At 37.0% G+C, this 24,143-nt stretch overlaps 1 protein-coding gene across 1 annotated transcript; it reads right to left on the bottom strand.

Moving 5' to 3' along the window:
• Nucleotides 1–1,272: 1,272 nt before the first annotated feature.
• LOC106878428 (uncharacterized) lies at nucleotides 1,273–23,523 on the bottom strand (the record flags this gene model as incomplete). The annotated part of the gene is made up of 9 exons (XM_089345710.1): nucleotides 1,273–1,762; nucleotides 3,426–3,497; nucleotides 6,375–6,422; nucleotides 10,820–10,891; nucleotides 16,593–16,732; nucleotides 19,441–19,616; nucleotides 21,871–22,080; nucleotides 22,387–22,423; nucleotides 23,342–23,523. Coding segments are annotated over 9 exons (1,137 nt in total), but the record flags the coding sequence as incomplete, so codon positions are not given.
• Nucleotides 23,524–24,143: the final 620 nt, after the last annotated feature.

Raw genomic sequence — 24,143 nt, 5'->3', positions numbered from 1 at the left:
GGAATAACAGTACACAAGATGAGGACACCTATCCGTCCATTGTAAATAATGTATATAATTCTTCATCCTCAAAATATAGAATAGTAAAAAGAGACATTTCTTGAAATGTGCCAAAAAAGTTATTTCTTCACAAATGTAAAATGACTGATGGATGAGGAAACAACCTTCAAAAGTCTGTTATTTCAATGCATACACACGTGAATGTGTGTGTGCACGTTCATGCACACGTATGTTACCTATCACAACAGTTTGTTTTCAAGTAAACATGTCATATTCTAGCAGAAAACTGCCATCTAAACAGAGGTTTGCTTAAATATTTTATCAGAATAAATACTTAGTTTATTTTCATTAAAAAAAAAAGATTCGGCAAGTTTCTTTTCACTGGAGAAGTCATGTGAAATTGTGTTGTATTCAAAGGATCATTTACTTGTGACTTCATGAAACTCCTTCAAGTGTGTGACTCTCCTCTCTTATATAATCATCGTTATTTTCTGCGGTTTTATTCTTTGACAAATTCAACCATTTAACTATGGGCAACATATTTTGTCTTCCATGTTATTCAAATATGACAATTATTTTGAGTCTTTGAGCAGACCAAGATGAAGACCTCGCTCAGTAAAGGAACTGTTCTGGGCTCAGCACAGATTGAATTTACCCTTCTTAGTTTTAGAGAGTCAGTAAAAGTGTTTTAGTAGCACTTTTATAAATAAGTTTATTGCTACAGATTTAGCATTTAAACTCACCATGTTTGGCCAATCTGCCTGTATTATCTCCAAACTAGACAGATCTGGCCTCTCACACGTACCCTACAATACTATTCTTAAAATACACAATGTCATTGAAATCTCAAAGCTTGAAGGTAATGCATGACTAATTCCTATCAATGGCAATAAATAAGCCTTGAAAAGGGTTAAAACTAAATTTATTCCACCTGGTTTATATAAACAGCAACTTACAGCTTCGGACCACTTTATTATTTCGCTGTGTATTCACATCGCATATAATGTGGGAATATAATTTCACCCGTAGTTATTCAAGCAAAAAATCAGTAACATATGTTATCAATTTATTTAGAATAATTTTGTAGAAAGTTTGATGCTAAATAATTTTGTTTTAATACTAAACATTTTTAATAGTAATTATCAATTAAAGCTTTTTGATCTAATTTAAATATCAATATACCAGAGGATATTAAAACTGTTTTTGTAAGAATGGAATTGTTTAGAGAGGTGATTAGATATACAACAATAGCAACAACAACAACAACAAATGAACATTTCAAAGTATATCTTTATTTCAAAAACGAATTTCTAACAAAGAAGCCAAACCAGTGAAGGGATCTCTATATGGTAGATAGATTTGCTAGAATTAGTAGCCAAATCCACTTCACTTCACACTTTATCCCTTTAAGGAAGGACATATTGGACAATATAGTCCTGAGTTGTCTACACTTAAGAAAATGACAAGATGGTCCTGGCTGGAATGGATTTGATCATAAGCCCTTGTTTGGTCAAGGTTAACCCGAGATTAAACAACAGCAACAACAACATTTACACAGAAATTCATTTTGCATCTAATGATAAATATTCCAGTGCAGTAGAACACTCGGCTTCTGCAAGTGCTGCCCTTAGAGTCTCGAGTGTTCGTGTTTCAGGATCACAACTTTTAAACCACTTGCGAAGCATGAGGTAACCTAGTTTTACAGTGTCATTAGAATCACAATTGAGTTCCAGCTCTGTAGTGTCAGTTTCTAAGAATATAGCTGCAAAAGATACAACAAAAAAAAATAACTGCAACAACATTAACAATAATATAAGAGATGTATAGGCTGTTATGAATATATTCAATAAGAAACTACTTCTATATGTATGAATATATTCAAAAGAAATGTTATGAATATATTCATAACATATATTGTTATGAATAGATATATATGAATGTATATGAATAGATATATATGAATATATATATTGTTATGAATATATTCAAAAAGAAACTACTTCTATAAAGAAATAAAATAGCTAAGAAACAGGAATAATATAAGACATTGTTTTCTATTTCTAAAGACAAAAATAACAAAGGTTGAAACAAAGGAGAAATTTAATTGAAAATTACACTTGAGAACATGTTTGGTAAACTGATGGCAGGAGAAATATTTGTGAAGGCAAAAGTGTATCAGAACCTCGAGAATCAACTGAGACCACCAACAAAGTATTTGATCCATTTATCCATTTTCTCTGCTCAATATTCCTGGGAGGGTTGTGGAGATAGAGACCTCAGGCACCTCCTCCATATGAGAAGCAACCATCATATGACATTTTGGTTGGATTCCCAGGCATGAACAACTGAGACTATGGATATCATCCAACCATTTCACTCTTGGTCTAACCCTGGGTCTCCTGCTCCATTGGTTTGACTTGAAGAACCAGTCTTGTAATTCATTCCCGTGGCATTCTGATCACGTTTGTAGTACCAGAGATTTGGAGAAGAAGAGGCTCAACCTGGAGAGACTCCCTGATCTTGGAACTATACATCCTATTGAGTAACATTACTCCGGAGACCCTTTAGAGGAATCCTGTATATCTGTCTTAATCCGACAGACTTCAGATCTGATAATCAAAAGGTTATTAAATAATGTTTCTCTGTGCACTCTGTCACCTTGCAAAGTTCCCAACATGACACCGCAAGTCAAAGGATCAATGATAATCCACCAGTCGTTAATTCTGAGTCAAATTTAATCCTATTTGAGTTTTCTCCAATGAACTCAAAATTCGATCAATTCTCCTGAGCCTACTCAGTTATTATTATGTCAGTCTCAGTGAGAGAAGCCACCTCCAGTTTGGTTTGACTTGTGAATATATTCATTTTCTGGGAAATTCCCTTACGTAAATTCTCTCTTTCTGGATGGGGAGAATATGATATCACTTGGCTGTATGATCTCTATTAAGTCACTTTTTATTGAAGCATCTACAGACATATGTCATGTGGTAAACTTGTTCCATTATGGCAATATAACTGGAATTATCAGCTTCCAACACAATAACCCGATCAATAATGGTTTCAAGAAGAACCTAACTTGAGGCCTTAGGTTGGAATAAAGATGCTTTGTCATGGAATTTAACTTTTGCACATTTTCTTCATTGCAATAAACTAACAGCAGACTCAGTGAAAATGTAAAACAAACCAAAACTTTGTCGTTAACTCACCTGTTCGCCCTTTAACAACATATTTTAGTTCCCTCTTCCAAAAGACAGTATTCACACTATTTGTGTTTTCTAGTTTATCCATTATTACCAACCATGCCAACCTCAGTGGATATTTTACGAAATAGCAGTAGTGCCTTTCATGCAAGTAGTTTACAGGTAACCTTTTGAGTGGAAATTACAGGTAGCCTTTCAAATGGAATACTGTAATTTTATACTCACCTACTTGCCACCAATTGCTTCCTAACCTCTTAGCCACTCTCAGGAGATCCTTCTCCTTCAGTATTGGACTCTCTGAAATAGATATTTCCAAGTTTTATAATTCATACTAGAATTTCTTTATTTCTGTAAATAGTCTATTCTTCATTATTGTGAGACATTCCTATCATCAATGGTCAACTGGTGACCACTATGGTTTCGGTGAACATTTTTGTTCTTTCTACAGTGGTGCCATGTAATAGCGCAATATTTAGGTCCACAACAAAATAGATTAACTTTCCTAAACCCTGTCTCTCTATTCAGACATCTTACATAATCTGACAACGTTGCAATTATCACATTTAATTATCATTTGATAAAACAGTTTTTCTCACAGTTCTGTCCTTTCTTTCTTATATCTGTGCCAAATCTATGACATATCATTGTTCTCTCACTTGTAGATTTCACTGACCAATATTCTTCTTATTTTCTTAATAGCAATGTCAGCCAAAGTGGTCTCCAAAGATCTAGCCACAAACACATGACAGATAACTTCAAGAAGGTTAAACATAAACCTGGCCACTTTGTGGATAATTTTGAATCTACCCACAATCAGTTCACAAGAACATCATCTGATTCAGGAAATATTTCAAGACTTCTTAATAAATTAGCATTTTTCAGGTGAGCAATGATTAGTTCTAAACAGGTGGAACAGAAAGTGATATCAGGTGTCCTAAAACAGTGTAGCCTTGCACAAAATCTCATTAACTACATATAACTGTTCAACCACACATTATTGCACGAAATATCTGAAACGGTACGTAAGAAATGATACTAAGGAATATATAAGCAAGACAGGAATATAGATCACACTGCAAGCACAAACTCCTTAATTTTGCAAGAGTTTTGACTTATTTATTGCTTATAACCCGTCTTCTCTTTATGCCATTATCTCGATGTCTCTACTCTTGTTGGACAATGAGGTTATGTACCATCATCCTAAACATTTTACAGGTTTCTCTTTAACCTTTGACATGGCTTTTGCTGCTACTTTGAATTTCATTCATTTCTGCTGACCTTTAGCAAATGACAGCATTACTTATTTGCCTTAAACCACATTCTTGACCAACTAATTAGTTAATCCAGTTTATCCATAACTATTCGTATATCCTTTTAGTCTGTTGTTAGCATTGTCACATCAGCCATGGATGTTTTCTCGGGTGATTTCCTCTGAGCCATTTCTTCTGATTAATCTGCTGATCTAATTAACAACTCCATAACAAGCACAAACCAAATGACTCATATTGTGCAACCTACAGCAATTCTAGTTTCAAGGCGACGCCAGTCTGCTGTGAAATTTTTCCTCATGCACCGAGTTTTAAAATCATTATAGTGGTTCTTTATTAGATTCTTAATCATCTCTCATATATAAAAGAAGTCCACTACTTTCATCAACAATTTATTTAGCATTGGCCATATCAAGCCATACAACATTCAAATCCCTTTTATTTTTCTTTGTGCCTTGTATCACATCCCAGACTGGAAATACATGTTCTACACATCCAGGAATGTCAGGGATTCCACTCTTCTGGATGCTTCCCGTCTCATAGCCATTATTTTGTAGATTTACAGTTGACCTCTTATCAAGTACACCCATATAAATCTTGCCATCTACATTCAAAGATCGAAAAGAGTGTGAACTGGTCAATCAGATTCCCTTTAGTGTCCTTTGATAGCTGAACTCCTTCTACCTTGTATCAGTCATCAACCAGTTCACCTTTATGTCACAACTCTCCAAGTAATAAGTAATACACATGACATAATTGAGTACACTTTCTGTGGTACACCATCACCTCCTGGGGTGCTCTTTGCTTGAAATATTTGATTGCTGCTTTCGATGGATATTTGAAACTGTCCATGGGTGGGAGTGGTTGATCTCGCTTTGGGTCAATGTAGACCTTCTGCATTCACCCATCCAGTTCATCTTTATTGCATTTTAGCTTCCTGCTCTTAGCATCTGCAAACAGCATCCTTGTAGCCCCATAAAGGTTCTTAAGGAGCTGCTCCCTAATCTGTTTACTCTCTCTGTGACATTTCTTTGCATAAGTTAGAGAGGAATGTTTAATCTTCTTGACCTCATGACAACCTTTTTAGTGCTTTTGGTAGCATAAAATGTACCCAAGGCTCTTTATAATGTGGTTGATGTTGGGGAAGACATGCTACCACAGATAAGCTGGAATGTTTAAGTGAGATGTGTTCCTCATCCAATCAAGGTGGGCAGTGACTGTTAATAAGAACTGACATGGACGGTGACCACCCATCCAGTTGATAGGAGCATGGAAATCACATGATAACTGATGAGGACGATGTCATTTATTGCACTGTATCTTGCAGCCAGTATCTATCTTGGAGAGAGAGAGAGAGAGAGAGAGAAAGAGAGAGAGAGAGAGAGAGAACGGTTGTCTCAGCAGCAAACCAAAGTCTTCTATCTGGATAAAGACAATGTTTTGTGGCTGTAATGATAGATTTATTATCAATGAAAAAGGACAGGGTATTCACACTTGGCACACATTTCATTATGTCCACCAGATTATGAGATATATCTGCCCAAACAACATCAACAACAACAATATCCTATCAGTAAACATAGTAAAAAAAAATGTAAAATAAACGAAAACGTCATTAACGCACCATTTATTCCTAAATTACGACATATTTTAGTTCTCTGTTCCAAAATACAATATTAACTCTATTGTCTTCTAAATTATCCATTTCATGAACCATGCTAACCACATTAGATATTTTGTGAAATTTCAGTAATATCAATATATTTAATAAAATTATTATGCAGCTAATCTCTTTAAATGTAAATTATGAATGGAACCTGTTCTCTGTCATTCTGATAAACTAATAAAGGCTCAGGTGAAGATTATATTTATAGAAATCCACGAGGTACTGATCTTTTATACTCACCAATTTGTTGTGATGTTGTCAGCACCTCCTTCACACACATTGGAGTCTCTGAAATGAATATTTTCAAGTTTTACCTTTCATAGTATAATTTCATTATCTTTATTAATAATCTATATTTTATTATTGTGGGAAGGGCATCAATACATTTTTTAACAGGTGGAAAGCGGTCCTTGCCTTACTTATTCTCGTTTTAATATCTTCGTCGGTGCCGCCGGAGAACGTTATCTTACTACCTAAATACCTAAACTCAGCTACATCTTCTAGTTCACCAGTTTCTAGTTTAATACGTTCACTGTTTTTTTCATTAACGCGCATAATTTTTGATTTGTCGCAGTTGACTTTCAATCCTAGTTTGGCAGCTACTGCTTCTAATTTTGACGTTTCATTTTGCATTTGGCTATATGTTTGTGAAAATAGCGCTATATCATCTGCAAAGTCAAGATCTTCTAGAGCTTCTGCATCCATCCATTCAATGCCTGTTTGGCTTTCAATCGTAGTTTCCTTCATAATCCAATCTATAGCTAGTAGAATGTTATTATATGGGTCTGAGACATGGCGAATAACAGTTAAGTTAAATAAGCAAATACAATCATTCATCAATAGGTGCTTGCGTAGTATACTTAAAATCAGATGGGCCGGACACATCAGCAATATGGAGCTATGGCAAAGAACGAATCAAGTTTCGATTAGGGAGCAAATATTTAAGAAAAAGTGGAAGTGGATTGGTAGCACAATTAGAAAAGACACACCAAATGTAGTGAAAAGTGCTTTACAGTGGAATCCGGATGGATATAGAAAGAGGGGTAGGCCTAAGAACTCGTGGCATAGATCAACAAAAAAGGAACAAGAGAAAGGGGGACATTCATAGCAGAGTATAAGTACAGAAGTGAAAAATTATGCGACATGAAATTCAATTATAAGTGTCCTATTTTCCGCGTTGGAGGGTTAAAGGCAAGAAAGAAAGGGAAGGGCATCCAGTTGTAAGAGCTGTGTCAAAACTGACCTCACTTGTACTGGTGCCACATAAAAAGCACTTAGTCCACTCTGTGGTATGGATGGTGTAAGGAGGGGCATCCAGCCAAAAAAATCATGCCAAAACAGATACAGAAGTCTGATGTACAAACCGTTCAACCCATGCCAACATGGAATCAGACATTAAATGATGATTATAATGATTTCTATCATCAATGGTCAACTGGTGACCACTATACCTTTGGTTCACATATTCTACAGTGTTACTATGTAATAGTACAATATTCCGAACCACAACAAAATAGACAAACCTTCCGAAATTCCTCTCTCTACATAATCTAACAATTCTGCAATTATCTAATTTAATTATTAATTGATAAGAGTGTTTATCTCTTAATTATGCCTTTCTTTTCTTATCTCTGTGCCAAATCTGACATATCATTGCCCTCAAAACTCTGGACTTCACTAACCAAGATTCTTCATATCTTCTTTTTATTTCTGATGTCAACCCAGTTCATTGACTAAAAATACAGAAATAATCCATTTTGTATGTTTGTCGATCTTGTACCCAAGAAAAACAAAAGAACTACATAGAAGGCAACAAAATTTAAAATGTTAGGTGAGGGTACAAGATGATGATGCTACGACAAAATAAGTTTACATTTCCAGTATGTAAGTGTTAGAAAGTGAATTGAATGATAGCAGATTGATTATCATGTTGATGGGCTATATCCTCATCATCATCATCTTTTAACGTCTGCTTTCCATGCTAGCATGGGTTGGACGATTTGACTGAGGACTGGTGAAACCAGATGGCTACACCAGGCTCCAATCTGATTTGGCAGAGTTTCTACAGCTGGATGCCCTTCCTAACGCCAACCACTCAGAGAGTGTAGTGGGTGCTTTTACGTGTCACCCGCACGAAGGCCAGCCAGGCGGCACTGGCAACGGTCACGCTCAAAGTGGTGCATTTCATGTGTCACCCGCACAAGAGCCTGTCCAGGGGCACTGGCAACGATCTCGTTCGAAAATCCCACGAAGGCCAGCCAGGCGGCACTGGCAACGGTCACGCTCAAAGCGGTGCATTTTATGTGTCACCCGCACAAGAGCCAGTCCAGGGGCACTGGCAACGATCTCGCTCGAAAATCCCACGAAGGCCAGCCAGGCGGCACTGGCAACGGTCACGCTCAAAGCGGTGCATTTCATGTGTCACCCGCACAAGAGCCTGTCCAGGGGCACTGGCAACGATCTCGCTCGAAAATCCCACGAAGGCCAGCCAGGCGGCACTGGCAACGGTCACGCTCAAAGCGGTGCATTTTATGTGTCACCCGCACAAGAGCCAGTCCAGGGGCACTGGCAACGATCTCGCTCGAAAATCCCACGAAGGCCAGCCAGGCGGCACTGGCAACGTTCACGCTCAAAGCGGTGCATTTCATGTGTCACCCGCACAAGAGACAGTCCAGGGGCACTGGCAACGATCTCGATTGTATATATGTAATACAATAGCACACTGCCTGACACTGCAATCGTAGATAAGGTAGTTCCTTGAGCAAGCAAAGAAAAATGTTACCAGTTTCAGGGCCAAATATTAATTAGAATTTATTTTCTAGATCAAATACAAATGACCAGGTTTCGTATCTAACTTGGACAAAACAAGTCAAAACTAAAACCAAATGGTGCCACTGTGCCACTATTAGCATTAATACCATCTACGAAACCAACGAGTGTGAGTCTAAGAATGACTACACAGATGGTAAATGTTATCCAATCAATACAGCAAGTGTATTTTATATATAGTTACAAACAAGGATTTGTGTGTTCAAGTCACATTCGCAACTCAGATTATTTTATGTTTATACTAATACTTTAAATATGAATAGAGTTTCACCGTTCAATACTAAATTTAACAGTTACTAAAAGTAATTTATTGATCATTTTACTTATTATAATTAAAGAGAGTTAATGTTTAGCTTTTTTCAATTTATAACAATGGTATATATTCTAATTTGAGACATTCTGAGTATTCACCTGTTATGCACATTATACGTTGTTCAATTTATAATAGTGATTTGTAACTGTTATGCCAATTGTGCTAGGATTCGAGTGACTTCCCTTGTTATATTTCGTTATTGCCCACAAGGGGCTAAACATAGAGGGAACAAACAAGAACAGACGAACGGATTAAGTCGATTACATCGACCCCAGTGCGTAACTGGTACTTAATTTATCGACCCCGAAAGGATGAAAGGCAAAGTCGACCTCGGCGGAATTTGAACTCAGAACGTAACGGCAGACGAAATACCGCTAAGCATTTCGCCCGGCGTTCTAACGATTCTGCCAGCTCGCCGTCAGCATGTGCATTTGACGGGAAAAGAAGAGAGAGAACGGCCATTTGGAATAACTTACGTTGAGTCAAGACTATCGTGGATAACACTATAAGACGTCTTTCTATTTAGGACTATGACTAGAAATTAGTTTCTTTGAACCAGGATTTACTGGTTATATATTACAACACATAAACAAGAGACAACATATTATGATAGATTTTCAGGCTACATAACAACAACAACAATAACCAATCAGAAAATATATCAAGAACTTTCTCATTAATTCACCTGCTTACACATAAATAACAACATTTTAGTTCTCTTTTCCAAAAGTCATTATTAACTGTGTGTTTTCTAATTTATTCATTTTACCAATCATGCTAAACTGGATTTTATGAAATTTCAGTAATATCTTTAATACAATTACTTTACAGCTAACCTTTCACATGGAAATTACGAACGCAACCTGTTCTCAGTCATTTTGACAAAGTGGACAAAAACATGGGAACACAGAAGTCAGATGATAAATATTAAGGACGGTGTCATTGATTGTATTGCATTTTGCAGCTAGCATCTATCTTAAAAAAATAGAGAAAATGGTTGTCTACACAGGAAACCATAGTTTTCTACATGGATAAAGACAATATTGAGTGGATGTAATGATAGATTTACTATCAGTGACAAAAGACAAGTTGTTCGCACTTGTAATGCATTTCATTGTAACTCTACCAGATTATAGGAGTTATCTGCTCAAACAATAACATCAACAATAAACTATCTGTAAACTTAGTAAAAACTGTAAAACACAAATATTGTCATTAACTCACCTGTTTACACCTAATCAAAAACATATTTTTCCCTATTCCAAAAGACTAAATTAAATCTATCATGTTTTCTAATTTATCCACATTACCAGCTGCACTAACCTCAGTGGATAATTCATGAAATTTCAGTAATATCGCTATCATCATCATCATCATCATCATCATTTAACGTCCACCATCCATGTTAGCATGGACGGAATTAGTTTACAGCTAAATATTTCAATTGAAATGTAGGAATGGAAGTTGTTTTCAGTCATTCTGACTATCAGAGTAATTCAGGTGATTTATAGAAATCAATTAAGTACAGTTATTTTACACTCACCAACTTGTAGTGCCTTTCTTTCAGAAGTTGGTACCGCTGCCTGGACTTGCTTGTTCACCAACTTGAGATTCTCTGAAATAAATATTTCTAGTTTTTACATTTTATAGTAAAATATTTTAAATCTCAATTAACAATCTATACTCCATTATTGTGAGAGGTTCCGATTATCAATGGTCAACTGGTGACCAATATGGTTTTGGTCAACATCTTGTTGCTTTCAACAGTGGTACCATGTAATTGCTCAATACTTAGATCCACAACAAAATAGACTGACCTTCCTAAATCCCTTCTCTCTGTTAAGACAAATAATCTAACAATGTTCCAATTATCTTATTTAATTATCCTTTGATAACAATGTTTGTCTCTAAGTTTTGTCTTTCTTTTCTTATATCTGTACCAAATGTATTACATGGCATTGGCCTCAAAACCCTAGACTTCACTAACCACCATTCCTCTTTGGCTTAATTCCAAAGTCATCCAAGTTGGTCCTGGAAGATCCAGTCACAAACACACGAAACACCACTTTGAGTACGATGAAGATACACTGGCTCTCTTTGATAAATGCTGCTGGTAATCATTAATTCTAACTCCCCACATTACAGTCCATCAGAATATCATCTGATTCAAGAAACATTTCAAGACATTCGAATGTTATATCCTCCTTCATAAAGCGGCTTTTTTGAACAATGATTAGATCAACACAGGTGGAACAGAAACAGGTATCAGATGTTGTAAAACACTGTACACTTGCACAGACCCTCATTAACAGCATATACCTATTCATCCACACATTATTGCAGTGAAAATGGTACAATAGAGCTGGTTTGCAAGAATACAGTTCAGAAATCCATTACCTTTGTTGGTAATAAAGGTTTCTTCCACAGAGTGGGAGGCAGATTGTATAAAGCCTGTGTATGAAGAACTATGCTCGAGTGGAGTGAAACATGGGCTGTGAACATTGAAGGCGTGCAAAGGCTTGGAAAAAATGAAGCCAGCATGCTTCACTAGATGTGTAATGTAAGTGTACAGGTACAACAAAGTCTGAATGTTTTAAAAGAAACATTGGGCATCAGATGTAGCGCACAAGGGAGAAGACTGTGTTAGTATGGTCATATAATGTGTATGGATGAGGTCTATTGCATAAAGAGGTGCTGATATCCAAATGTGGAGAGAGGTTCTGAAAAAGGAACACCTGGGAAGACTGGGCTGAAATAGAGAGAAATGATTCTTAGATGTTGAATCTAAGAGACAATTGACAGTTTGCTGTGCTTCAGAACACACCACCCACCTAAATAAAATAAAGGTCATAAACACATTTCAGTCTCCCAAAAATGCCCTCCACACAAACACAATCAACTGAAACCAGAGTGTCTTTTTTGGTCAGCTAAAAGCAGTTTTGGCACAAACTTGGCAGACACACGTCTCATACCCAAATCTTCAGTGATAATAGACTGAACTGGACAATAACTAATCTTCACATCCTCTGATAACTCACGGATGGTGAGTCAACGATTTCCCCTCACAGCTGCAGGCACATCTGTGATGTTTTTCTCAGTTCTGCTGGTTGCATGTCTCGCAGAACGTTCGTCAATATAGACATTTTTTCGACCATCTTGGAAACGTCTGAACCACTCGTACACTTGTGTGCAGCTCATACACTCCTCCCTATACATTTTCTCCAGCCTTGCATAAGCCTCTGAGCAGGTATCATCAAGGTCAGTGTGATGACCACACACTACACACCTTCATTGCAAACACTGCTGTAAACAGCGGATGTGAGCTAGTTTGTAAAAACTTGGTGCATATGCACAGTAGAGTTTAAGGTCAATCTTTTCCAAGCGGCTTCACTCTGTGTGCTTTAGCTTCCTTATTATATCAACAGTCCAGATGCTTATTGATCAGATTATGTATTGTGAGACATTCCTATCGTCAATGGTCAACCAGCAACCCCTATTGTTTCTGGTCAATAGGTTTATACTTTCAGCAGTGGCCCCATGTAATAGCCCAATATTTAGATCCACAACAAAATTAATTGACCTTATTAAACCTCATCTCTCTATTAAGACATCCTACATATTGCATTTAATTATCGCTCGACAACAGTTTTAATCTTAGTTGTTTTGTTTCTTTTTTTTATATATCTGTACCAAATCTATGACGTGTCATTGTCCTCTCGCCTCTAGACATCACTAACCATCATTCTCCTCATCTGCTTAATTCCAATGTCAACCAAGGGGGTCACCAAAGATCTAGCCACAAACACTTCAAGAAGAATAAACATATAACTGCTCTCTTTGCTAAAGGTTGCTTTTGGTAATCCCTAATTCTGATTCCTCACATCAGAGTTCATCAGAATGTTACCTGATTCAGGAAATATTTAAATATCATTCATCTTTAATAAAGCAGCCATTTTTCAGGTGAGCAATGATTAATTCTACACAGATGGAACAGAAAGTGATATCAGGTGTCGTAAAACATTGTAACTTGTACAAAACATCGTTCATCATCCTCATTTAATATCCACTCTCCATGCTGGCAGGGTTAAATGGCTTGACCGAAACTGATAAGCTGAAGAGCTGCACCAGGTTCCAGTCTGATTTGGCATGGTCTCTATGGCTGGATGCCCTTCCTAACACCAACCAATCAAGGAGTGTAATGGGTGCTTTGACATGTCACTGACATGAATGTCATTTGCATAACACTAGCAACAATCATGACTACGATGCACAGGTACCCTTTGCATGGTACTCTCAACAAACACAACTACAGTTCAGGAGTGTCCTTTCCATGGAACCATCGATGACCATGACTGTGATTAGGATTCACGGGTGCCATTTACAAGGCAGCAGATATGGCCTGACTCCAATTTCATGCTTGCCATTTACATACTCTCACTATAAAACGTCATTAATTTGTCTTTCTGTTTCTTTAAGTCATACACCATGCTGGTCTATGACAACACCATATTCTTCAGTGAGCCACTACCGTAGACACAGCACAATTAAGTCTCTGTAGTAGCTCCACTTCTGCATTATTGATAATGATAAATGTTTCCTTTTCTTTTACTCACTGTTATCCACTGGAGTATTGGCAATTGTTTTTGATATTTCCAGTGTAAATTATATACAAAGTCACAAGAAGCAACACAAAGACAGCAAACTGCAAATGGACGTTATCTCTCTATGAATGCTGAGACACAAATGATGCTTGGTGGTAAGTGGCAGCTGACCTACCAAGCACTGCCAAGTCATGCTTGAGTGAGTAGGGTTACAGTGATCAGCTGTTTGAGCACCAAACATCCCATTACAGCATGCTTCACCCTCCACAAAAATGTTTGGTTTTGGGGTCTTTCTAGATTTTAGATTTCCAGATAAAGGATTGTGTATCTGTTTAATATATGTTCTGGGTATAAACCCCAAGAGATTACATGTTATATTAAAAATTAAACTATTGTAATAATTTGAGGTATTTATAAGACGTTGAATCACGAAGAATTACTGGAGGACATTACCACAATCAGTATTTAATATCCGTTTTCTAAACTGGTATGGGTTGGATGATATGATAGGAGCTGTCAAGCCAGAAAGCTGCACCAGGTCCCATATCTTTGGCATGGTTTCAATGGCTGGATGCCCTTGTTAATGCCAATCACTTCACAGAATGTACTGGGTCTTTCTATGTGGCACCATGACTGGCATCACCCAATCAGTGCATGGGAGCACAGAAATCAGATGGTAAATGATGAGGACAGTATCATTTATTCTATTGAAACTAGCAGCCAGTATCTTTCTTGAAGAGAGAGGGGGGGGTTGTCTGAGGAGGAAAGTAGAGTCTTCTAAAGTAAAGACAATGTTTAGTAAAGATGGAGTTAAAACAAATTTTAGTGGACGTAATGATAGTGAAAAGAGACAGAGTTCACACGTTGAACAATTTTCACCATAGCATCTGGTTAAACAAATACAGCCACAGCAATAACCAGTCAGTAGACTCTGTCAAAATATAAAACAAACAATCACTTTGTCTTTAACTCATCTGTTTTTCCCCTACAGAACAAAATAATTTTAGTTCCCTCTTCCAAAAGACATTATCAACTCTAATTCAGCCATTTTACCAACAGTGCTAACCTTAGAGGACATCTTATTAAATTTCAGTAATATATTCAAGGGGTTTCTTGACTGGGAATAACAGCTACTGCTGCTTGTAATTGTATACAGAGAGAGAGAGAGAGCGAGAGAGAGACCACAGGGAGATGATAGACACAGTGAATAATCTCCAAAAGGGGAGAGAACCGCTTCAGGGTTACGCTTCGTCTTTTGTATTTTTTCCTATCTTGAGAGACTTTTTTCCTATGAGTAAAAGATAATCTCATGTTTCCATATTTTTATAAAATCCAAAAGGATAGAATTACTTTATAGCTAACCATTTAAATTAAATGCAGAAATGGAACCTGCTCTCAGTCATTCTGACAAACAAGTTGACTCTGGTGAAGGTAAACTTTATGGAAATCAATTAGGTACTGTTAATTAATACTCACCAGCTGTCTAACACCGTCTGGACTTCCTTCTCTTCCATCTTTGGAATCTCCAAAATGTGTGCTTCCGACTTTTATACTTTATAACAAAATTTCTTTATCCCTATTAGTAATCTATATTTTATGATCATGAGAAATCTCTTTCATCAATGACCAACTGATGACCCCAATGGCTTTGGTCAGTATTTTTAGTTTCAAGTGTTACTGCTTAGTATCTCAACACTTCGGTTCACAACAATATAGACTAGCCTTCCTAAATCTCCTCTCTCTCCATAATCTAACAATGATGTAACTATCTCATTTAATTATCTCTTGATAATGTAATAATATAATCACAGTTCAATACTAATTTAACATTCAATAAAAATAATCTAACGATCAATATTCTCATATTTAATCTTTTTTTTTTGTTTTTTTTTTTGCATTTACAACTATGGTGTATATATTCTAACTGGAGACATTCTGAGTGTGTAAAATATGTTGTAATTTCTCCAACATTCCAAAACAACCGATTTAACAATCAGACTCATTTATACTGGCCCTTCAACTCTCGCAGTTGAGATTTTGTCATTGAAATTCCTACATTACAAAGCTGGCTCTGATGTTGTTTTTAATCATTAGCTTTTGGCACATAAAAAGCACCATTCGAGCATGGCTCATGCCAGTGCCATCTGACTGTCACCCATGCTAGTGGCACATAGAAAGCTCCATTAGAGTGGTCCATGCCAGTGCCACCCCACTTGTTCTTGTGCCAGTGGTACATAAAAATCACCCACAACACGTTCAGAGTGGTTGGCTTTAGGAAGGGCATCCAGCTGTAGAAACCTTGCCAAATCAGATTGGAGCCTGGTGCAGCTTCCCAAATTGCCAGTCCTCAGTCAAACCATCCAACACATGCCAGCATGGAAAGCAGACGTTAAATGATGATGATGATGATAACAACTGGGACCTTTGAGATTTGTTGATATCTCAGTTAGTCGACATTTATCGTTCAGTAAAATGCATTAATGTTATGTTGTAGACAGTACCCTCTTGATGTGTGACAAGTTTCCTACTTGGATAAAGACAATATTCAGTGGGTGTAGTCATAGAAATACTGTCAAAAAGAAAAGGCACCTGGAACTTTTTTATCAAAAGTCTGTCAGATTCTCACAGACCTGGGTCTACAACAAAATGAAATACATCATTGCCCACCATAAATTCCATGAGACAAACAGGCAGGTCATCAAAAAGTATCCTTACCAAAACCTCTTCGTCTGTTCATACATGTTCTGCACTTGGGGCATCTTTTAAGTTTAATTGTGTAGCACTCTCCACATACCGCATTATGTGCACAGGGTTGTAACTCCACAGTGGCCTCATTTACTTCACAAAGCATACACCTGCAGAAGAAAATAAAAACACATTCCACCTATAACATTCATTTGTAACAAATATTACATCGTGTCCATGTTTACAGTACAGAATATTATGAGGCACTGCAATGTCCAGAGTGAGGAACATGGCTTAGTGGTTAGGCTATTGGACTCATGATTGTGTAGTTATAGTTTCATGTTTGAAGCATCAATATGTGAAACTGCCAGGAAATATCGATGAGATGCAGTACATGATAGGAGAACAGAGGATATAAAAGAAGGTGCAACAGAGCGTCCAACCATATCAAGTGGGTGACTAATATTTGAACTATGTTTAGCAACAAAATTGGATGGTAAAATGTTCTGAAAGTTTGTTTGTTCAACAACAGAGGCTGCCTCACTCTCTAGTTGACTTTTTTCGCAATCCCTACACACGTCAATTTATAGGCAATCCCAAAAGACTGTACAGAGCTTATTGCTGAATACTACACTGGCAATTTTACAGTTGGAAATTCAAATGAACCATCTTTACTGCTCCCGAGATCAAATTCCATGTCACTTGTTGAATTTATTTCTACAATGCTGTGATGCCAATGGAAGTTTTGAAGGTGTTATTTGTCTGCTTCTCAAAGGGTGCATCCTTTTTCTATACTTCTAATTCAGCTTAACCCAGTATAATGGAAAATTGCCTGTGTTATTCCTCTTCTCAAAAAGGTTGGCCAGACATCACCTGTTGATAACCATCCAGTCAGTCTCACTGAATTAACGGTTTCCTGTGAAAGAGAGACATTCTGAAACACCTGAACTCTCAACCTTATTGATTTGGATTCCTAACTGTAACTGCAGTGGTCAAGTCAACCCATTGATTTTCTTGAAGACATCACCTAAACCACAGATGGTGGTTCATAGGTGGATGTTATCTATCTCAACTTCACCAAAGCCTTTAATTTTATGCCACACAAACGAATTATGGCAAAAATGTCTGCAATGGATGCGAGGCCTAAATTTTATAACTAGTTGAAGTCTTTACATTCTCAGTTGAAAAGAAATTGTCACAGTACTAGGATAACATTCTGTACCCAATACAGAAGATCTGTAGGGAACTGTTCTTCGTCTTCTGTTACTTCTTGTATGTGTTAACTAAATCCATGCCAACTATATGCCATAGATCATTCCTTTAATCTCACCTGGACACAATGCAGTAATGGATTGCTGACTGGAAACAGAAGTTGGCTATAAACAGGTGCACCACCATACAATATGGGAGGAAAAGCCCAGAATTTATCAACTCCTTTCAAAACACCAAACTTAAGAATTCTATCAGTGACCTTGACCTTGGCATTAATCTCAACAATGGTCCTTGATGGATGAACCACATTCTCAAAATCATCAAAAAGATTAAAGTTGTCTTAGCATCAATCAATCAGTCTGCCATTTATGGCCAATCTATTTAAAGTTAAATATGGCTATCATATGTCCACACAGTTTGCATCTCCAATCTGGAACCCCATCTTATTCAGAATGTCTACTGGAAGCTGTCCAGAGAAGTGAAACCAGGCAAATGCTTTCTGTTAGTTACCATATTTGGAATGCTTCTCCAGGTATTGACACATTACAGTTTCGACATCTAGCGGCTGATTTGGTTGAATCCCACAAGTTTATCCACCATCTTGCCAACAACTTTGGCCACCTTTGTGGATTCAATATCTCTGCCACCAGCAGACATGTTTACAAAGTAAAAAGGAACACCCATGGCTTTTGGAAATATCTCTCTTCACTCAGAATTAAGCACAGAATAAACTACCCAAGTCAGTTTTTAGCTATCAGGACACTGCATCTTTAGAAACTTCCATGTTTCCTGAAGTGCACCAACGCCACCCCAGATGTTCCTATGCACCCTTTTCTTTTCTGTTTCGTTGTGTTTTATTCTATGTATCGTGCATGTACTTCTAGCTTTCAATGCTGTCATTATTTGATTAGCTGCTGCTTTCTGTCCCCTCTTTTACTCTTTTCCAGTAAGTTGTAGTACATCTGAGCTCCGTTATAAATTATATTATTATTATTATTATAATGTTCCCATAAAAAAATCCTACCAATGCTTGTATATCGAATGAAGCAGAACCACATTTATACAGTCCAAAAATCAATGTCTATAAACAATATCTCAATTTCAAGAGACAAAGAAAGTTAAGTATATTCTCTAAGAGAATAATGTGTCTGCTTCAACAGCAGTTAATATAGACAAATGTATGGCAATGAAATTGCTGAAACTGATAAAATACAGGAGTTTAAGGTGACCAAGAAGCCTAAAACATGAGGAATGGTTTATATTTTACTAGAAATATTTGTTTTCTGGCAATTCTCTTTTGTGGAGATATGTGGCAATGTTACTTCTAAATAGCAATTTCAAAATGTGTTCATTAACTTTATTATTTAGTTGTACATTTTCTTATTGGTTACAAATCTTTAAAATAGGGAATTAAGGGAGGTAGGCAGGGGTGAACAGTGTCAAGACAACCAATTATGCAAATGTAATCAAAATAAAGGTCTCTCATTGATCTCTTAACAACTACATTTTGTTTATTGTTCTTCTTAGTATTATTGTATAGCTTCTCATCAATACACTAGTGACAGTATAATGTATTGGTAGAAGTAAGACAATACAAACATAAAAACATGATTACATACAAAATAAACAATAATGGTTTATCTTCTCTTTCCCAGTGAATACTTACCGTGATTGTAAAAATGTTTGTAATTTTTCTTTCAAAGCTTGATTGGTAATGTAGTCCAGCGGTGTATTTCCTCTGCTATTTTTATGGTAAAAGTCGGCACCTTTGCTGGCTAGATAACAAGCAACCACCACACCAGAGAGCCTATTATCTTTGCTTCGTTTGAGCTCAGTGCAGCACTACAAATGATGAAATATAAAATGACGAGTACAATACTACACAAATACATGGTAAAGATGACCCAACTTACACAACAGTTCAACTACATATACACATAGTTTGTCGATCTGGTGATTAAAATGTTTACACAATATTGAGGTATTGAGTTCTTACATCATCTATAGTTCATTTCTCATTATCATTTGTTTTTACTTTACTTTCTCCATTAAGACAATATTTATGATCATTATATTGAGCAAAACACGCATTATTGGTTAACATCAAGATTGATGATACTTAATGAGTAAATATTTACTTGTCAATCACAAATAACAAAAAATATTTAAAAAAAAAAAAAACAATATAAAAACATCATAGCATCAAGTCAAATATGCAAAATATAAGGGAACAAATGTCACAATAATAAAACACAACAAACGAACAAGAACCTATCTATACAACTGGCTTGAAAAAGCCAACAGGCCATAGCAGGAGAAATACTTATGGGAAAGTATTGTATATATAAATAGGACACCACAAATAATGTATGTTATACCAGGAAGGAAGACACCAACAACATAGTAATGTCTTCAGACATAACAACTAAATCAACGCCACACAGACATATCCAAACAGATCAATAAGGTTTCCATAATTAAGTGGATTTGAGAGAAAAACTGGGTTTATGAGGCATCGGATGTTGTGCGCAAGAGAGAAGACTGTACTGGTATGGTTATGTAATGCACATGGATGAAGATAACTGCATCAAGATGATCTCTAATTGTGGCAGGAACGTGTGGAAGGGGTAGACCCAGGGATGTGTGCAATAAAGTGGTGAGAAAGGAGCTTCAGGTATTGGGGAGGGGATGACAAGGGACCGAGGGTTTGGTGGTTTGCTGGACTTGAAAAGATATGTCCAGCTACGTCTTGGTTGTCCATGCATACAAGTATGCCCCCTGCATCTCTCTTCACCTGAGAGAACCTAATCTTGTGGGATGGCTGGTGCCGGTGCCACGTAAAAACGACCCATGCTGGTGCCACGCAAATATCCATTTCGCTGCTGCAGAAAAGCAACCTGTACACTATATAAAGTGGTTGTCATTAGGAAGGGCATCCAGCCATAGAAACCATGTGAAAAGAGATATGGAACCCAGGTAGATCTTTAGCTGGCCAGCTCCTGTCAAACCGTCCAACCCATGCCAGCATGGAAAACAGCCATCACATTATGATGATGATGATGATGAATGAATAAGGAAACATCTTTTGATGATGAAGGTGAAGTAAAGGAGGTAAGAATTGCTGTCACAGTTGAGGCAGCACACCAACATATTATAGTTATCAATAAATTGTTCAAACTGTTAGCCAGATAGACAATTCCAGTAGGTGTGGAGGTAGCTGGCTGCCAGAGTAGACTCTTCTCACCAAAGTAGACATTACTACACTACACAGATGACCATCAACTGCCTGAATAATAGTCACACCTCTGTAGTGACCTTTATTCCTATGAGAATCAAAGAGCTGCTAGAATTCTGCAACACTTAACAATAAATACCAACAGATCTACCAATGGATACACACTGCTACCTTTGTATATGTATATATAATTGTACATACAAAACATAAATACAAGGAAACTCTCTAAGGACCTTGCTTCATTGTATCCATTCTCTGGTGTTCTAAGATACAACATTGTTATGACATTTCCACAGAACGTCAAAGCATATACATCGTATAAAAGAAGTGTGACAGAGAGGAGCTGTTTGAGTCAGTATTCTTCATTGAATGGACTGGATGTATTTACCATGACGCCAGCACTATAAATGTTACCGTCCATCATGTCACGCAGACATCTTTTCTACCCTGAATCATTGTTATTAGGGAATAATATCCCCTCTCCTCAATAGGTCACCCCCCCCCCACTTCATATTGTGATGGGTGTGTTTATATGGCCAACATACGAGATGGGTTACCTTCTCTACCATGGAGAGGCCATGGCTTTGAGAGTGAAAGGAGACAGGATAGGAAATAGTGTTTGTTACATAATAATATAACTAAGGGTTGTCATTGGAGACTGGACCAGGAAACGGTAATAGAGGATGGGGATGGTGGTTGTGAATTCAGACATAATGTCTTTCTGTTTCTCTCTGTCTCTCTCTCACTCTCTCTCTCATATATATATATATATATATATATATATATAATCTCAAAGACGTACAAAAATATATACATTCACACACAAACATGCACACATTTAGAAGCAATTTTAAAACTTACCTTATCTAAAAGAGCTATGTGCTCCTTCTCAGAATGAAAGGCATTTCTTCCCAAAGCTGAGAACAGGCAATTTTCGCCAGCAGAGTCAACAGCATTTACCTCCACACCCCTGGCTATCAATTCATTTATAATTCCAAGATGCCCCTGTCTGACAGCATGTAGGAAGGGTGTCCTTTCATGAAAGCCCTTGATATCTAATTGAACTGAGTCCTTTGTGGAGGTAAAAAATAGAAAGTGAGAATTTACATGAAAATTAGGGTGGATATCAAAGTGTTATTAAAGATACTATCGTCAGTGGTGGTGGTCAGTTGGACTGTCACCACCACCAAAATAACATAATCATCATCATGATCAATATAATGTTCCTCCACACACCCAAGACCTGTCATACAAAGTGTTTAGGGGTACAGGTGATTAAATCTACCCCCATTATTTCACTGGAACCTCGATGGTATTAAAATTAAACAGATCAATAATATACTCGAGAGTGTATATAATATGTATTTGTTAACTAACCTGGGACAGCAGCAAAGTCACCACATCAGAGTGTTGGCTGGAAATTATGGAAAGAGGAAAGAAAAACATGAAGAATACAAACATCACAGAGGTTCAATAATTAATAATTATTAGGTCATTAAAGAAAACAAAAGTTATTGGGTCACCATAACCTAATTACAGCAATTATTACACAAACACACACATATATTTAGTCAATACACACTCTACACAACCATATATACACACACCTGAGTAAACACAGAAATGTATATATGGCACAACAACCATCTGTTGTATAAAAATGAAATTTAGGAGGGAAAGAAAGGCTACAGTTAATTATATGGACCCCAGTACATGACTGGTATTGTATTTTATCAACTTTGTAAAGATGGAAGGACAAGTTGACATTGGCAGGATTGGAACTCGGAACATAAACCGTTGTAAATAAATACCACAAGGTATTTTGTCCCAACAGTAATGAGACACAAGAAGAGAAGAGAGAGGACAGTTTATTAAATGAACCCCTGGATATTACTGGTACAGATTATATTGAGCCAGAATGATAAAAGATTCTTTGGCAGGATTTGAACATGGAGCATAAAGAGACAAATGTAAATATTGTAAGGGAATGATTCTGTATTTAGCCCAGGGTCAGAGGAAAGAGGAAAACTACAAGAGAGAGAGAGAGAAGGCATTTCCACATGGAATGAAAGGAAGAAGAGAGAGGATTCGAACCTGTAACGTTGAGGTATTGGAGGATGAGATACAGTAAAGAATCTAGTCAGGCAACAACAACAATTACAGAGATGATTAATTAATGAAGTAGATTACAGTGTCATTACAGTGTGAGAGAGAGAAGAAATACAACAACCCCGTGGTGGGATTATGACATGAATGACTCGATGGAAAAGAAACAAACATTGGAAACATAAAAGAAACAGATTTGGATATTCCAGATCCAATGGAGACTTACTTTTGAACTGCCAGATGTAGAGGTGTGTTACCATCACTGTCTTTGATATTGACATTGATGCCTGTGTGATTCAGTAAGAGATGAACTGTGTATGTGTGTCCCGAGTAAGAAGCATAGTGTAGAGGTGTGAAACGAGAGTGAAGGTATTGTTGATTCACCTGAAAAAGAAAAGAATAAAAACATTAAAAACATGTCTGAAGGGTGGAGAAGGAGATTAAAAGAAAACAAAATCACAGAAAAAGAGAAGAGACAGAACTCAATAAATTAAACAATTGGAACGATTAGGGTGGGGAGTAATTACATGGGGCTTATATTGTATTTATACACACACACATATACACAGGTGAGTACCTTATTATTTTTTCTAACATATATATATATATACACACACACACACATACATACACACACACACATATATATATATACACACACACACATATATATAAGATGAATAACTCAAACTCTTAGAGCAGCATAATACGTGTATGCGTATGAATACAAATATGCACATGTGTATATACTCCGATGGATATGTAATGTCAGTGTGCATACTCGACAGAGTGTAATCGCCTTGAGAGACAAGTTGGACCTATGAAGTATCAGATGTGGTGTGCAAGAGAGACGACTGCTGGTATGGTCATGTGGTGAAAATGGATAAGGATAGCTGGATGAAAAAGTGCCAAACCCTAGCGGTTTAGGGAACCAGTGGAAGAGGTAGACCCAAAGGAAGACATGGGATGAGGTGGTGAAGCACAACCTTTGAACATTAGGCCTCACCAAGGGAATGACTAGTGACTGG

Source organism: Octopus bimaculoides, chromosome 29 (assembly GCF_046866305.1).
Source record: "Octopus bimaculoides isolate indiv1 chromosome 29, ASM4686630v1, whole genome shotgun sequence".
Taxonomy (NCBI): Eukaryota; Metazoa; Mollusca; class Cephalopoda; order Octopoda; family Octopodidae; genus Octopus; species Octopus bimaculoides.
The sequence above is the reverse complement of the archived record's forward strand: the minus strand, read 5'-3'. Positions and strand labels throughout refer to the sequence as shown.